The sequence below is a fragment of the Ictalurus furcatus genome, chromosome 7, assembly GCF_023375685.1.
Source record: "Ictalurus furcatus strain D&B chromosome 7, Billie_1.0, whole genome shotgun sequence".
Lineage (NCBI taxonomy): Eukaryota > Metazoa > Chordata > Actinopteri > Siluriformes > Ictaluridae > Ictalurus > Ictalurus furcatus.
The window spans coordinates 15,209,523-15,226,822 of NC_071261.1; the positions used below are offsets into that span (position 1 = coordinate 15,209,523).

Below are 17,300 nucleotides of genomic sequence, written 5' to 3' on the forward strand. Positions count from 1 at the left end.
TATGTGGACACCCGACCATCACATCCATATGTGGGTCTTCTGCCCCTGTACACAAAGAGAGCTCCATGTTTTATCAAGGTTGGAGTGTAATAACTGATCTGAGATCTGATCTCAACCCCACTGAACATCTTGGAACGCTGGCTCTGCCCCACGCCCTTTTTGCCCAACATCTATGCCTGACCTCACTAATGCTTTTGTGGCTGAATGAACACATCTTTCAGGCATGCTTCAAACTCTAGCGGAAAGGCTTTTCAGGAGATTATTATACAGCAAAGGGGGACTAAAACTGAAATGGGATTTTCAAAAAGCACATATGGATGTGATGGTCATGGGTCCACATACTTTTGGACATATAGTGTAACTCAGCAGCCCACCTCAGTTTTTAAAATAAAAGTACACAATCAAAGAAAATGTCTCCAAATTATTAAACATGATCAATTTTATTTACCGTTCCACAAATATTAATTCACTATTGCCTTTAACATTTGAAGCAGATACACTGGTTGTATCTATAACTTCATCAGTGAGCCTATCCAAAGAGGTTAAATCATGTTTTTTTTTATTTGAATCAGATCTAAATTGTAAAATCACAGCTTTCATTTTATCATTCAATAAGTTATTGGTTGTCATTACAAAATACATTTGTACACAATTACATTTTATTCACCATTTGTGCTCTAGCACATGTCTAAAAATTTATTTGAAAAAAAATCTATGTAGTATCATTCATACAAATGGCACCCTGTCCCGGGTGTACCCCGCTTGTGCCCCATGCTCCCTGGGATAGGCTCTCCCGTGACCCTGAAGCAGATAAGCAGAATAGAAGATGGATGGATGGATGGACGGATCATTCATACAAATGTAGCTTTGTATTGTGTTGTGCTATTTTGGCTGCCGTGTGAGACATTGTTGAGGGCATGTGGAGGATGGACAGAGGAGTAAGTTCCAGTCCTCATTTTGCTCTGGCACTGGCGAAGCTCAGCTGCGTAGCCCTCAAAGCTCTCATCCTGAGGGATGTCGTCCCCATCAGTCCTTTGCTTAGAAGACTGTGAATCTTTCTGTGCTGGTGTTTTTTCCTGCTGGTGACTCACTGGAGTCTCGCTTTCATCCACTGCACCTGAGAAAGAGAAATGTTCAAGAAAATGTGGAGCAACTTGGTGAATGACCCTAAAAGAAAAGCAGGAAGGTTTATGTGATGATTTTGGTTAGACAAAAAAAAAAAAGCTGGGTTTTTCCTTGATGGCAGTGATTCCCAATCCTAGCACTGGAGAACCCATATTCCACACATTCTTATATTTTCCCTGTCTAACACAGCCCACACAATTTGTAAATTACTTGATTAAATGAATTTTAATGTGGGCCTGAACAGCAACAAACAAACACTACAAGGCAAAAGTGGGCATTTGAAAGATTTGGGTCATGAAGTCTTTGACAATGGCTAAACTACTTTTATATACACATATTAATGATATTATTATATCATGATTATACATTTTGTTATATTACAAATAATACTATATACATATAATAGTATAACAGTAAAGTGGTTGTCTCTTCATTTTGCGTCATAAATATCCAAACCATAGGATGGCACTATAACCACTCTACTATTCAGTCCAAGAAACACTTTGCCCTTGTAGTTTTCTTCAGATATTTATTTCAGTATACATAATTACTTGCTCTATGTCAGTCCTGTCCTCATGGCCTGATAAGCTAAGCTGGGTCTGCAATAAGAATGTTCGGACTAATAATTAAATGCCATGATGGTTTTAACTCCTTTACCCGTTTTATTCCTGTAGTCCGTTTTAATCATAATTTGCTCAGTTTCTCCTGATCTTGAATATACTCGTGTGAAGACTACTAGAGAGAACTAACATGCAACTCTCCTTACAGACAAGCAAATTATAACTATGACTACAGCTGAGTTGACACTTAGACTTAATATAGTGTTTTTAAAAATAATACCATATTTTGTTGTATTGTGATGTGTCTTGAGAAGTGTGATGCAACTTGATCACAAATCAAAATGAATCAGAAAATGGGTAGAAAACTGTGGAAAAATCAACATGGAAGGAAATGAATTACAAAGAGTGATACTACACAAGATTACAAGCAAGTCTAGTGTGATTTCACCTCTAGAGTTTATTAGACACACACAAAATCAACATGATCTACAGCAGAGGCAGAATGACCTGCAATTTAACAATGCGGTCCTTTCAATGCTGTGGCAGCTGATGTGTAAAAACTTAGTTAAAACTTAGCCTCAGCCACCTTACACTACAAGAGGCTCTGTGAACAGTTGTTATATACAGTCAACTCCAGAATTATTGGCATCCTTCATGAGAATTATATTATTATAAAATTCTTGTATAATAAAACATTGTATACCAACAGCCATATTTTGTCAAGTGGAGTAAAAAGGTTTTTGGAACATTTTGTTCCAATACATTTGGCTGTGGAAAGAAAGCTAGCTGATGTTAAATAATTACGCATTACACCAGTACATAATTGGGTTCTTCACAACTAGCTACATGTACGTTACATGATTTTCTAGTCAGTAATATATAAAGGAAGGGAATCATCAATATTTTCTATTTTAAATTTCATTTATGTGGGCTACAGATTTTAATAAATTTATGTCTGTAGTCAAAAATATCAACGCTTCAGAGCATCTCATTGTGAACAAACTGTAAACGCAGTATGACTGATTCAGAGTTAATGTAAAATAAAAAGGTGGTATACATGATAACAGGAACGAGCTTATTTTGTGGATGTTCCACTACAATACATGTAACTATAAACAAATCAAAAAGAATGTCATTTTTTAAATAAATAACAATGTAATCAGTGGGAATTGCAGTGATATAAGAGAAATAAAATCCTTTGGGACATTGTATAATAATTTTTGGGTGGTAATTTCAAATCATCACACCACCCTGATTACTTTACTATAATAGCATGTCCCAGTGTTTTATTCATAAAATAGACCAAAAAAGTTCAATCTTTTCCTCAAGTGGAAATACTCTTTATCGTTCCTCTAACCAAAAGCATTCTCATAAAAACCTTTTAAATAGTATCGTCTCTCAAATGGGTCAAAATTATTAGTGCCCTTAAATATTATTTATAATAAATGCAAATCAATTATTGTCCTTGAAAGAAATTTACTTTCAGGAATCTCGATGCTGTCGTTGGCCATTTCCTAGTGATTTACAGCACCACAAATTCTAATCAGTAACGGTATTAGCACAAAACCATGTTGTCTCTGCCAAGAATTACAACATGGCTATATATGAAACAACAAAATTTTGCAATGGGCAACTCAGTCTCTGCATTTGAACCATATAAAATGTGGTCTGAAATGAAGAAGGCAGTCCACATGCACAAGCTTGTAATATTCTGGAAGTATTGTCTATCATCGTTGTACAGAGCCTCATTATAGGACACTCAGTGTTGCTCCCCAGGAGAAGCTTTTCCAAATATGGTAAATTGTTTAAAATTACATGTTGATAGTTATGTTAAGAGAAAAAATAATAGTGTTATAATATTGCTATAAATAATGCTATACAACGTACATGCATGTTTATGCTGAAAATATCACTAATTGATTAGTGTTTTTGATTTCATATCATTTTTGCTCATTCTCATGAAGGGTACCATTAATTCTGGAGTTGGCTTAATAAGCCTTCGCTAGTGAACGCTTAACACTTCAGCTTTGTTAAATTGCAGGTTAGGAGGATGGATGGAAAGTGACACACCTGCTGATGAATCATTAGTCACTCTCTACAAGATGATTAAAAAAGTGTAAAGTAACATGATTAAAACACGAAGATTCATCGCATGTAACAAGTGAAATGTGTAGAAAACTAGTAACGTTACCATCTATGGTATGTCATATCTTTGTAATACAATAGTGAAAAACATTGCTATTAACAAAGTAAAGCAAGTAAACACAACTCTACATTTCAAGAATATTAGTATAAAAACTCCTTTTTTCCCTCATGGATTTGTTCTGATAAGTCCTGTGTGTGTTGATTTGTAGAAAAACCCAGAGCAGAGCTCTGTTCTTTAACAACATAAAGTGCATCTAAAGCTGTCAAATGTCAGTTCTATCTGACCTTTTTAATGTATTTACATTTACAATCTGAGGCATAATGTTTATTCATGTACAAACATCAGCCACCACAAACATACACTAACTATACACACTAGAGCACACACGGCTAGTCATCCAGGAGAAATACCTGAGCTGGGGTTTCTGTGGGTGGAAGGCAGCGGTGGAGGGGTGATGTTGGCATCGTGGGGGGGTGTGCAGGTTGGCACAGGGGGCAGTAGAGTAGAGTTGGGGCTGCTAATGTCTCCCTCACCCACCAGGGTGAGGTCACACAGTCCCTCACCATCCTGCCCTGGAGGGCCTTGTGCATGGTGGATAGGGGAGAGAGGCAGGGCAAGTGGGTCTGTCTCGTCTCCAGCTTCGGGGTTGTGTCCATTGGAGGTGACAGATGGGGGCTGGACGGAGTTGTGAACATATTTTTGGGAAGTGGGAGTGGAACAGGATGGAGGTGCACTGGGCTCAGGCTTCAGACGCAGAAAGTCAGGGAGCACCAAGTCCTCTTTTCTCAGTAGGCCTCTCTGATCATCAGCACGGCTGCTCTGAGCACGACTCAGCAGCTCAAAGAACTCTGCGAGTAAAAACAAGCAGAAAAAGAAACAGAGAAAGCACAAGTGAATCAAGAAAAATCAACAGTGAGAGAACTAGAGAAAGCAAAGACTGGTAGGTATTACCAGTATGGTGGTAGAAAGAAATCTGAAAGTCTTATACTTTTAAAGTTAGGTTATACCAAGATATAACAAAGACATATCACAAAAATGTGCTACTAGAATATTTAAATAGTAGTTTTAATAATAAACAAACTTTAAAATAGTAGTAGGGCTGGGCTGTGTAAGTGAATATTGGTCATGTCTATCACAGCACTAATCCTCTTTTTGGAAAAGGACAGAGCATTTTTAGAGTAATTTTAAACAGCTTATGAAATAGGCCATTATTCCCCAAATATTTACATTTTATTTACATTACCTTAACCAACAAGTAATAAAAAAACAGTCTAACAAATACACTGAACAAAAACAAAAGTGTATATGCACTGTTTTTGAGTTTTCATAAGTCTTAACAAGTGTGTAAATTTACAGCATTCCCAGCTATAATTCAATCACTCTTGTTCAGGAGCACTGGCAGCAAAGCTAGAATACAGCCAGCCTAACCAAATTTCATGTCAAAAGTCTTCAGTACACATGACTTTGCACTTTCTGCTTTCTCAGTAACATGACAAGCTGAATGTTTTTGGTCTTATTAACATGAAGAGAGACAAAAAGAAGGGTGAGGGAACAACTGTATATAGCTACTGTAACATACATAAGTGATAACAGGGATTACTAACAAGGATTTTCTAATGGACATTTGACAACATTAAATGTAACTAAATTAAATTTAATGAAAAAAATAAGAAATTGAAATTGTTGCAAAATCACAGTGGTATGAGACAAACACTTTGGTATGCTCTGTTATAGGAAAATAATCCACCTGTCATTGATTGTTTTCATATACTGTAATAACACAATGTTTTACTCATTAGTTTACTCATTTAAGCTGGAAATAAAACACTGGAAACCATGATATTGTATTATTATCATGGAAATACTCTAAAAGGGACTAGAGTCTACATTTTAAATCAGCCACTGCACCTCACCTGACCACATCACATGACTCTCTGCACCTGTTCTCAATTTCACATTCATTACTGTGCACCTGTATAAGACTCATTATGTCAGTGTATCCCTGTGAAGTAACTGCTCAATTTCACTCATGTTCTGTCATTACAAAGCCTTTACTCCCATTTTGCTATTCTGTTTTGGTTTTTTTACTTTGTTTGTTCCCTGGTTTTTGTACTTTAGTTACTCTACGATATCCTGTTTGCTGATCACCTGACCCTTTGTCTGCCTTAACTTTGTCTGCCTTACCTATTGGATTTGTTTGCTGGACTTTCTTAAATAAAACCGTTTTCGGCTCTCCGTAGTGACAGAACGTGACATTTATATATGAACCAAAACATGATTTTTTTCCTCAAACCTTATAATTAAATCAAACCCTTTAATTATAGACCCTATTCTGAGACTATAACCGATTTGTTTGGTTTGATGTGTAGCAACAAAAAAATCTAAATGTGAATGAGCAATACAAATTATCTGATCAATAAACACTAAAGGAAAGAGACTGAGAGATAGAAAGATTCAAATGTCACCTTCAGCATCATCCAGAGGAATCTTGTTGGCTTTCTTTTTTTGGGGTGTCTCGCTGATTGGGGGTTTATCTCCTCTCTCCCCTTTCACAGGTTTCTCTGATGATCTGTGATCTCCCTGATGATGTGACAATAACAACATTAATATTAAAATGGTAAATGGCACGCCTATATAGCTTTTATCCAAAGCGCTTTACACTGTGTCTCATTCACCCATTCACACACTCACGGTAGCAGAGCTGCCATGCAAGGCGATAACTTGCCATCGGGAACAACTTGGGGTTCAGTGTCTCGCCCAAGGACACCTTGGCACGTGGAGGCATGCGGGCCAGGAATTGAACCACCAACCCTACAATTAGTGGATAACCCACTCTACCAACTGAGCCACAGCTGCCCCAATAGAGAGACCGCACCAATAAGAGAGTTGTTGGTACGAACAGACAACAGGCAGATGTACAGGAAAGTTGTGAATATGTTTCCAAATTTAAATTAATAAACAGCAGTAAAGTGCACTAAACCAAACAAAGTCAATATTTGGCTCAATTTGCCTTTACATCAGAAGTCTCTGGTACACGTCATAGAGTTTTAATAAGAATATTTGGCTGGTCAGTTTTTCTAAGCATCTTGGTGAATCAGCCACAGTTCTTCTGGCAACCTTGCCTGTCACACTTGCTTCTGTTTTGCAGGAAATCCCGGACATTCAGCATGAATAATTTTTTTTTGTCTGATAGGTAATCTATTACGTAATCCATCCATCCATTTTCTATACCGCTTATCCTACTGGGTCGTGGGGAACCTGGAGCCACTCCCAGGGAGCATGGGACACAAGGCAGGGTACACCCTGGACAGTGTGCCAATCCATCGCAGGACACACTCACACTAATTCATACTCTACAGACACTTTGGACATGCCAATCAGCCTACCTGTATGTCTTTGGACTGGCGGAGGAAACCAGAGTACCCAGAGGAAATAACTGCAGCACAGGGAGAACATGCAAACTCCGCACACACAGGGTCGTGGCGGAAATCAAACCCCCAACCCTGGAAGTGTGAGGCGAACGTGCTAACCACTAAGCCACCATGCACCCTATTACGTAATATGTTCCTTCAAAATAAAATAAAAAATTAGGGTGCCTAAAACGAACATGTTTGTTTATTAATCCTCTTCACAAACCACCAGAGACATTCTATCAATCACAGCACCAACTCATCTGAATCACCTTAATAATACCCATGAATATACCTAATGTTTAAAATTACAATTTCAGCTGTGAATTATAAGAGAGGTCAAAGTCTTGTCTTTTTATTGTATTAAATATGTATGTATCTGCAGCCTCATCCAGGAACATTGGGCATGACTGGGAAGATAACAGTCTCCACGCAGAAAATAACAGTAACCTGAGCTCCGGATACTGTGTATATACACACACAACGATCAGCCATAACATTGAAATTACCTGCCTAATATTGTGTAGGTCCCCCAAAACAGCTCTGACCCATCAAGACTTGGACTCCACAAGACCTCTGAAGGTGTACTGTGGTATTTGGCACCAAGACATTAGCAGCAGATCCTTTAAGTCCTGTAAGTTGCGAGGTGCAGCCTCGATGGATTGGATTTGTTTGTCCAGCACATCCCACAGATACTCAATCAGATTGATATCTGGGAAATTTGGAGGCCAAGTCAACACCTTGAACTCTTTGTCATGTTCCTCAAACACTTTTTGCAGTGTGGTAGGGCGCATTATCATGTCGACAGAGGCCACTGCCATTAGGGAATGCCGTTGCCATGAAGTGGTTTGATCTGCAACAATGTTTAGGTACAGTGCATCTGGAAAGTATTCACAGCGCTTCACTTTTCCCACATTTTGTTATGTTACAGCCTTATTCCTAAATGGATTAAATTCATTATTTTCCTCAAAATTCTACAAACAATACCCCATAATGACAACATGAAAGAAGTTTTTGAAATCTTTGCAAATTTATTAAAAATAAAAAACAAAAAAAGCACATGTACATAAGTATTCACAGCCTTTGCCATGACACTCAAAATTGAGCTCAGGTGCATCCTGTTTCCACTGATCATCCTTGAGATGTTTCTACAACTTGATTGGAGTCCACCTGTGGTACATTCAGTTGATTGGACACGATTTGGAAAGGCACACACCTGTCTATGTAAGGTCCCACAGTTAACAATGCATGTCAGAGCACAAACCAAGCCATGAAGTCCAAGGAATTGTCTGTAGACCTCCGAGACAGGATTGTATCGAGGCACAGATCTGGGGAAGGGTACAGACACATTTCTGCAGCATTGAAGGTCCCAATGAGCACAGTGGCCTCCATCATCCGTAAATGGAAGAAGTCTGGAACCAGCAGGACTCTTCCTAGAGCTGGCCACACAGCCAAACTGAGCAATCAGGGAGAAGGACCTTAATCGGGGAGGTGACCAAAAACCCAATGGTCACTCTGACAGAGCTCCAGCGTGTCTCTGTGGAGAGAGGAGAACCTTCCAGAAGAACAACCATCTCTCCAGAACTCCATCAATCTACCTGAATGGTAGAGTGGCCAGATGGAAACCACTCCTCAGTAAAAGGCACATGACAGCCCGCCTGGAGTTTGCCAAAAGGCACCTGAAGGACTCTCTGGCCTGAACTCTTTGGCCTGAATGGCAAGCGTTATGTCTGGAGGAAACCAGGCAACACTCATCATCTGGCCAATACCATCCCTACAGTGAAGCATGGTGGTGGCAGCATCATGCTGTGGGGATGTTTTTTGTTGATCAGTCCTGCACATTGGCTTGGATGAATTTTAGCCCATTCCTCAGTACAGAACAGCTTAAACTCTGGGATGTTGGTGGGTTTCCTCACATGAACTGCTTGCTTCAGGTCCTTCCACAACATTTATATTGGATTAAGGTCAGGACTTTGACTTGGCCATTACAAAACATTAACTTCATTTTCTTTAACAATTCTTTGGTAGAACGACTTGTGTGTTTAGGGTTGTTGTCTTGTTGCATGACCCACTTTCTCTTGAGATTCAGATCACAGACAGATGTCTGACATTTTCCTTTATAATTCACTGGTATACTTCAGAATTCATTGTTCCATCAATTATGGCAAGCCATCCTGGCCCAGATACACCAGCATGTTTCACACATGGGATAAGGTTCTTATGCTGGAATGTAGTGTTTTCTCCAAACATAACCTCTCTCATTTAAACCAAAAGTTCTATTTAGGTGTCATCAGTCCACAAAACATTTTTCCATTAGCCTTCTGGCTTGTTCACATGATCTTTAGCAAACTGCAGAAGGGCAGCAATGTTCTTTAAATAAAACAGGGCGCTCACTCACACCTGTTTGTCATCCCATTAATTGAAAACACCTGACGATAATTTCACCTTCAAATTAAACTGCTAATCCTAGAGGTTCACATACCTTTTGCAACTCAGAAAAATGTAACATTGGATCATTTTCCTCAATAAATAAACGACCACATTTAATATTTTTGTCTCATTTGTTTAACTGTTTTCTCTTTGTCTACTTTTAGAACTTTTGTGAAAATCTGATGTTTTAGCTCCAATATATGCATATATATAGAAAATTCTAAAGGCTTCACAGACTTTCAAGCACCACTGTATATAGACACACACAAACACACACACACGCATTAGAAACTAAATGGTTGCAGTCCAAAGCCACAACAATTACATTGCACAACAATTACAGAAAATTGCCCAGTCTTACCAGTGTTGACTGCCCTCTGCTGGTCAATGATGGTCCCTGTGTTTTGGAGGGAAGCGTCTTAGTCTTCTCTGTTTTGAGACAGAAACAAAGCAAGGGTTATATAACTGCTTATAATGATGACCCTGACTTGACGGCCACATCACATTATCAGTAAAAGCAAAACGATGTGGGTTCAAAACCAGGAAATCTTTTAGTACTGCACAAGGCTATATGTGTGGGAAGAAGTGTGCCTGTGACCTCTCTCCTATCACTTGAAGGACAAACAAAGAGCCTTGTATAAGGACTGCATCAGAATGAATATGTGTAAGTGTGCAAGCAGGTGTGCTTCTATGCATACCATTCGAAGAACTTGGTTCAGAGCGCTCTAGGACAACTCGCAAGCCGTCAAGGTTTGATATGGGCAGTCCTAAATCAAGAGCCTCAGTTTCTCCACTCTGAAAAACATATGTTAGCATGTAGCCATTGGAGAAAACCATGGAGAGAAAGGCTATTTGTAATATAATATTTATTTCTTTATTATTTTATTTAACACAAAATAATTTAAAAAATAAACCATCTATTGCCATCTTGGGAACCATTAATGTCATATCTTAATCCAATTAAGGTAAGCTTAGCATGCTAGCATTGACCAGTGTTTCATGTGTTGTTACAGAAAAAAATAAATACTGCAGATTCCCATAATGCACCACACCCTGTGAAATCAACATTCACTTCAGATCAGTGCAGATCTTAGATCAGTTCTGCCCTCTGAATGACACCACTTCTGATATTTTATGTGGCAAAACTGATTCTAGACAAGCACTTTCAAATACAGTTGGAAATCAAAGAGCTCCACCCTTGCCTCACCACAGACGTGGTGACACAAATGCATGTTGCCATGGCAAAGTGACTTACTATTCTAGCCACCAGGTCGTTAAGGCGCAGGCCGTACTTGGCAACCACAGGCCGCAGCACCTCTGCTACGGGCTTGGTCGGCTTGGCTTTCAAGCCCACAGATCTGTTAATAGGCACCAGATCGAGTCTAAAAATAGAAGAAAGAAGGGAAATATTTATAGTCTACATTCACTGTAGACATGAACTTGTTTGATACTGCTTCTTAAGCATTATGCACTTCAGATAAACAGGAGGGTAACATATTTCAGGAAAGTGACTGACTGGCTCTTTTTGGAAGGCAGGGTTACAGCCAGCTGTAATAACTGAGCTCTGTTTTTATATAATGTAATAATGTGGCAATGTTAGAAGACTTTACTGAGCACCCTTTCATTCATTTACATACACGTTTACATTTACAGCATTTTGTCACGTATCGTGACGTAACGGATATAAGGTAGGATGCAAGCGCAATGTGAACAGTTTTATTGAGTGACACACAGGCAGGTAAATTCAGAACATGATCCAAAAACGTAATCCAGTAACATGCAAAGTTCAGACGATCGGCAAACAGGCCTAAACGAGGCAAGGCAGGAATCAAAGTCGTGGTCACGGAATACAGGGTCGATATACCAAACATGAAACATAAACAACAGCGAGGGACTGGTAGCGGAGAAACCAGCGTAAACTTAACAAACGAACCTAAACATGAAACATGACATGAACTATTCAATCATTCAATATTCCGCCTTGTGTGCTGGGAGGCGCGCGGTATATATGCGGAGATAATCAGCGTTGTAATGGCTGACGGCTGAGGGCAATTCAGACACATGTGAAACTACAACCAATGACAGAACGGGGAGGAGACATGACAGAAACATAAACAAATGCACGTGTCGAAATGTCATGATTGTCCACAAGGGAAAAGCAGGTGCTCGCGCACCTGCTCGTGCACGCGCGCTCACATGCTCCATAGCGCGCTGCTTAAAGGGGAACTCGTGACACATTTGGCACACTCCTGTATGTAAAATAGCTTACAAAGCACTTTGTAGCCTCCATCAAAGATATATTCTCATGCTTGTACAAATGAGTCAGGGTCTAGGACTACTAACAAGCTACAACTCTGTTGTTAGTGGGGAGATGGTACCAAAAAAAAAATACAGTACAAGGCACGGTTTTCTCCCCTCATTTCTCCTCAATTTGGTGTTGCCAATTCCTACTCACTAGCTAACTCTCCCCATCACATGACAGCTACCAACCAGGGAATGTGAGGCAAACACATGTTTCCTCCAAGATGTGTGAAAACAACCTCTGCATCCTTTTAAACTACTGCTCATGCAGCGTCACAGGGCAGTGGAGCACATTCAGAGGAAAGCGCTATCTACCCTCATCCACATATTCCACAGATATCCATGATTGGCGAGTGTTGCTGTGATTGACAGGGGGGAGAGTATGCCATCCTTCCCACCCAGCGAACAGGGCCAAGTTTGCTCTCTACGCTCCCAGCCATGCATGGCAGTGCATCGTCATGATTTGAACTTGTGGTCTCCCAATGAATGTTTTTCTGTTTATTTATTTATTTGTGCTCATTAACGTGATTAATGAAGATGCAGGTCTTGAAGACAGTGACTCAGCTGTTCGGACAACCAAATTCCAGAAGTATAGACTTTACCTGAACAGAGTACGCTTCTCCATACGTAGGTCCCTCGAACTGAGTGTCATGCTGTCTTGGTCCAACACCAGTGGCTGTAAAGAAAAGCACATATTAAGAGAAAAAGAAAAACACAACAGTGCATGGCCAACTAAACATAACATAACTAAATACTTATTGACTGAAAGTAGCCAGAGGACAACAGGAAGCAATAAAAAATTAATTCTATTCGACTACCTTCTCTCCCCCGACAAGAAAGAGATCGACGGCAGCCATATTGATGCTTTGCTTCTGGCACAGCTCCAGCAGCACTTGTCTGATGGCAGCACCCTGCTTCAGACACACACAGCAGCTCGAGCCATCGGGGAGTGCTACTGTGCATGACCTACCCGCCCCTATTTTATCCCTCTCGCATGTGGAGTTCCTTTGCTTGAACCAACACACAAACACACACACACACACAAGGAACATAATCTTTTTAGCTAAAGTTGATTCAGAAGTGAAGCCACACTGTGGACTACATACACTACAAACTTATGGCTAGATTATTATTATAAAAGAACCCGAAGTGATGTCAGACAGAGTACAGAACTAAACTGAGAACTGAGACAGAACTGCACTAATCTGAAATGAATGTTAATATCACTGGGTGTGGTGCATTATGGGAGTCTCTAGGGTAAACAATATGTGAAACTGGTCAACTCTAGTACCTAGTGTAAGAATGTGTGGTATTTTAATATTTTACGCTGTACAGGATTCACAGCTTAAAATTTTCTCTCTGAATATATATTTGCATTGTTATTACTGTGGTATTGCCAGTTAATATATTAAAGGGATTGCTGTTATTGTTATTTATATTTCAATCTTGTGGTCTGATTCCCAGTGTCATTCTGGCATTGGGAGTGACCTTATGATTTGGACAATTTTTAAAGGATAAGTAAATGGACCGAGTAAATGATAGTAAATGCTGACATACAAGAGTATCATTCATAAACATATGCAACATAACCAGTAACATTCTGACCTTTTTTAAGTAACTCTTGATTTCATCACTGATCAAGCTTACCTCATTTCTGAGTGTGGAGCAGGGTGTGTTGAACTCCTGACTGGCACCAGAAGACAAAGACCCCTGAGACTCCCTCCGACCATTACTGTCTACACATACACAAAACAGGCAAACGCTAATACAAATGTTTGTATTACTAAAATATTATTTATATTACTAAAATTTATTCCAGCAAATTTAATCAGCTCACCTCATGTCTCAATAATATCAAACTTTGAGAACATGTTGTACATACAACACAACACAATCCACAACTAAACCTTTATCCTGGTCTCAGAAAGATCAGGAAGATTAGTAAGATATACACGATTACTTACTATAATTGAAGTCTGTTATTTCTCGTTTCTTCGGACCTTTACCGAAGCTCCTGTTTCTGTACCAGGAGAAAATGCCATTTCTCCTGTCAGGGTCATCTCTTAGGTCATCATTTGACCTGCCTGTCCTAGGCTTCCGACTGTCCTGTAATACAGATTATGAAACCCAAGAAAATAAACACAGTCACTCTGGAGAATACAATTAAATGCAATTAAAGTTAATTAAAGCTACAGTGTGTAGGATGTTTTGTTAAAAAATAAAAAGGGGAAGTAAAAATACTCTATAATATGATGTTTCTGAGCTACTGTCTCCCTAACAATCCTGTAATATGAATTAACGGTCAGTGCTGTGTCAGGGGTGTTGGGTTGGATTGGTGGGAAATTTGTACGCATACATCAGATGCCAGCTCTGAAACGTCAATCATCATCACACACCACCTTCAGACATGTCTACACTAAGACTGTCAGGAGAGCCACAGCCAGTCAAGACAGAGAGAGTGGGAGAGTGAAGGAGTACGAGATTACACTATAAGAGGTAGGAAAATGGATTTGGGGTGATGACGTTCTAGGCGAGACATTTACTTGTTCTCTAATTTGATAGGACATTGGTGAATAGTAGACGATTTCTGTCCATGGGGCATCATCCAATTTCTAAGGTGTTTTAGCTAGCTGACTAAATAGTATGTTATGAGTTATGTGCATAATTTTTGTAGATTGATACATCTGCTCGCTCTTGGTGTGTGTAATATTGACAAAGCTGTGTCTCTTTATCCTCTAAACTGTTTCAGCTAGTGCACTAAAATAGGCTGGTTAGTGGTTAATGGATAATTGTAGTGTGTTTTCTTTACTTTATGTACATTTACAACTTGGTGAGAGTAATAGCAAAGATCTGCTCACATTTAGAGTGTCTATTTTTCAGTCTTTTCATTTGCTGCTCTGCTTCAGCTACTATGCCAATATGCCAATGCAAGCTAGTTGGTAGATAAAGGTGTCAGCTATATTTGGTATATCAGGCAAGTTAATTGAGCAATAAAATCTATGATGATTTTGTTCTCAAAACATTTCTGTAAACCAAAGCAGATGATAATAACAGAAGATAATTATATCTTCAGAGTCACAAATACTTGGGGCGGCTCCCAAACCACATTGTACCCTTCTAAATAGTATGCTAATACACCTATGCTGTTGGCTATTTAGCCATCTATTTATAGAATGCTTCAAATTCAGCTGGGGACGCAGCCTTTAAATCTAATTGAATGTCTATTACAGCTGTCAGATTAATCCATGTTTTGGAGCAAGACACAGCACAATTCATGGTGGAAAATGTTTTTCTGCATGCAGTTCATCATAATATTTCCAAATTCAGTCAATTAAGAAATGATTGACAACATCAATTCCATGGAAAGATTCCCATTACCTTTTTTGGTGTGGAGAAAGCAGAGTGCTCGGAGATAAAGCTGTGCTTAGAGGGGGCGGGGCTACAGGGCACATGGTAGGGGTCAGGGAGAGGTCGACCCTCCACTTCAGCCAACATACACTCCTGATACAGTGAGGACTTCAGAAACCGAGCATAACTGTCAAACTTCATCAGGTTAAAGATCTACAGAGAAAGAGAGAAGGAGAAGAGAGGGTTGGATTCCATAAAGAAGTTAATTTTTCAGTCTGATAACGAGGTTTTAGCTCTGTATTGGCGTGTGTTTACACGTGCATACAGTATGAAAGCTCACCTGTAGCTGTGGCTGCTTGAACATATCAGGCCTTGGTGCTGTGAGGACATCATCTGCAAGTTGTGCCTGGCTGTCAATGTTCACTGGGGTAGTGGCCTTACTGGAAAGGAAGCTATTGTAGATCTCTCTGGCCTTCTGGGAAAGCTGGTGGCAAGAATCAATCAGTGCCATGGAGATGAAAATATGAAAAAAATTTGTTGTGTAGAAACACCTGCACACTAAAGCTATTATTGACATATGCCATTAGTTTTAAACAACAAAAAATATCATTTTTTCTTTGTAAGGTTTTATAGACATTCAAACACCTTTATTCCAGGAACATGAATTTTAAAAAATTACAGTTTCCCAAATATGCTATCCAAAATGGTTTCTGACAGTGTGTTACTCCTTATTTTATTCCTGTTCTTAGAATAAAGATAAGCACCAGGATGAAGGTGTACATCACGTCTGAGTGAACTGATGTTGAAGACAAGCTGATGCAATCTGTAGAGCTTGAACAAATCCATGCACCACACTAGTCATGTATACAGATGAACGGTATAGTAACTCTGAATGCTGTTACAATGAATATGGAAAATCCTCCCTGAAGAATCTGCTCAAATGTGGCTGGATTGAACATTGACAAACTTGACAAAAGTTTGAGCAGCGCTGGCCAAATTACATATTTTGTGAAAAGAATTAAACAAACAAAAAAAATTCTACAAATGTTAAAACAATTACTTTTTATTTGATGGACTCAAATAATAGGGGGAAAATAGAAATTGTGGAATGTGCAAACGTATGGACACCCTACTAAGTTAATACTGAGTAACACCCCATTTGGCTGATATCAGAATTATAACCCACTCACTCTTCCTTGCAAAATGCTTCTACTTCTGAGATATTCTTGAATCGTCTTCCATGCACACCATATTTTAAGATTTACCTACATATTTTCAGTTTAATACGTTCAAGTCAGTAGACTGTGAAGGCCATTCCAAAAGCTTGAACTTGCATTTCCTCAAGTAGTTCATGCTTGATTTTGGGGTATGTTTTGGATGACTGGGTTGTTGTAGAAGCCAATTTCTTTTCAGCTTCAGTTTCTTGTGCCAGTAGCTGCCACACAGCCCCAAAGCATAATAAATCCACCCCCATACTGAACAGCTGGCAATGTGTTGTTTTCAACAAATGCTGATCCTTTTTTTCCTCCAAACTTTTGGTGACTGTGGTCAAAGAGTTCCATTTTTACTTCATCAGTCCACAGCACTATTTCCCAAAATGCCTCCGGCTTATCTAGATATTGTTTTGCACAAATCAAATGTTCACTTTTGTGGTGAATGTCGCAGGTATGGTTTCCTTCTGATAACTCTTCCATACAGATCATGTTTGTACAAGCAATGCTGCACATTTGAACAGTGCACCACCACTCCAACGTCAGATAAACCTTCCTGCAGGTCCTTAGTGTTATATGGGTACAGTTCTATCGGAGGGTTTTCTAGATCTTGCCGTAATCTCCACAGTTTCCCTTAACTGCCATTTCTTAATGACATTTCAGACAAGTGGAAATTGTAAGCTGGAAGTGCTTTGATATCTTTTCATAGCCTTCCTCTGCTTTATAGGCATCAATTAGCTTCATTTTCTCATATCCTCAGTCAGCTGCT

The 17,300-nt window shown here is 39.3% G+C and overlaps 1 protein-coding gene across 5 annotated transcripts in view; it reads right to left on the bottom strand.

Moving 5' to 3' along the window:
• Positions 1-202: 202 nt before the first annotated feature.
• rgs12a (regulator of G protein signaling 12a) overlaps positions 203-17,300 on the bottom strand; it is a 42,530-nt gene continuing 25,432 nt past the window's right edge. For 4 of the 5 annotated variants that reach the window (XM_053628855.1, XM_053628856.1, XM_053628854.1 and 1 more), the window contains 12 exons: positions 15,661-15,804; positions 15,351-15,533; positions 13,937-14,078; positions 13,620-13,708; positions 12,791-12,982; positions 12,575-12,648; positions 10,927-11,053; positions 10,370-10,466; positions 10,033-10,100; positions 6,297-6,411; positions 4,242-4,679; positions 203-1,117 (listed from right to left, as the gene is read on the bottom strand). In XM_053628855.1, the coding sequence (XP_053484830.1) occupies positions 852-1,117; positions 4,242-4,679; positions 6,297-6,411; positions 10,033-10,100; positions 10,370-10,466; positions 10,927-11,053; positions 12,575-12,648; positions 12,791-12,982; positions 13,620-13,708; positions 13,937-14,078; positions 15,351-15,533; positions 15,661-15,804 (1,935 nt within the window). In that variant the 3' untranslated portion in view covers positions 203-851. Of the gene's footprint in view, positions 1,118-1,965; positions 2,051-4,241; positions 4,680-6,296; positions 6,412-10,032; positions 10,101-10,369; positions 10,467-10,926; positions 11,054-12,574; positions 12,649-12,790; positions 12,983-13,619; positions 13,709-13,936; positions 14,079-15,350; positions 15,534-15,660; positions 15,805-17,300 lie in introns of all 5 variants that reach the window. The other variant, XR_008386298.1, reaches the window with a different exon arrangement.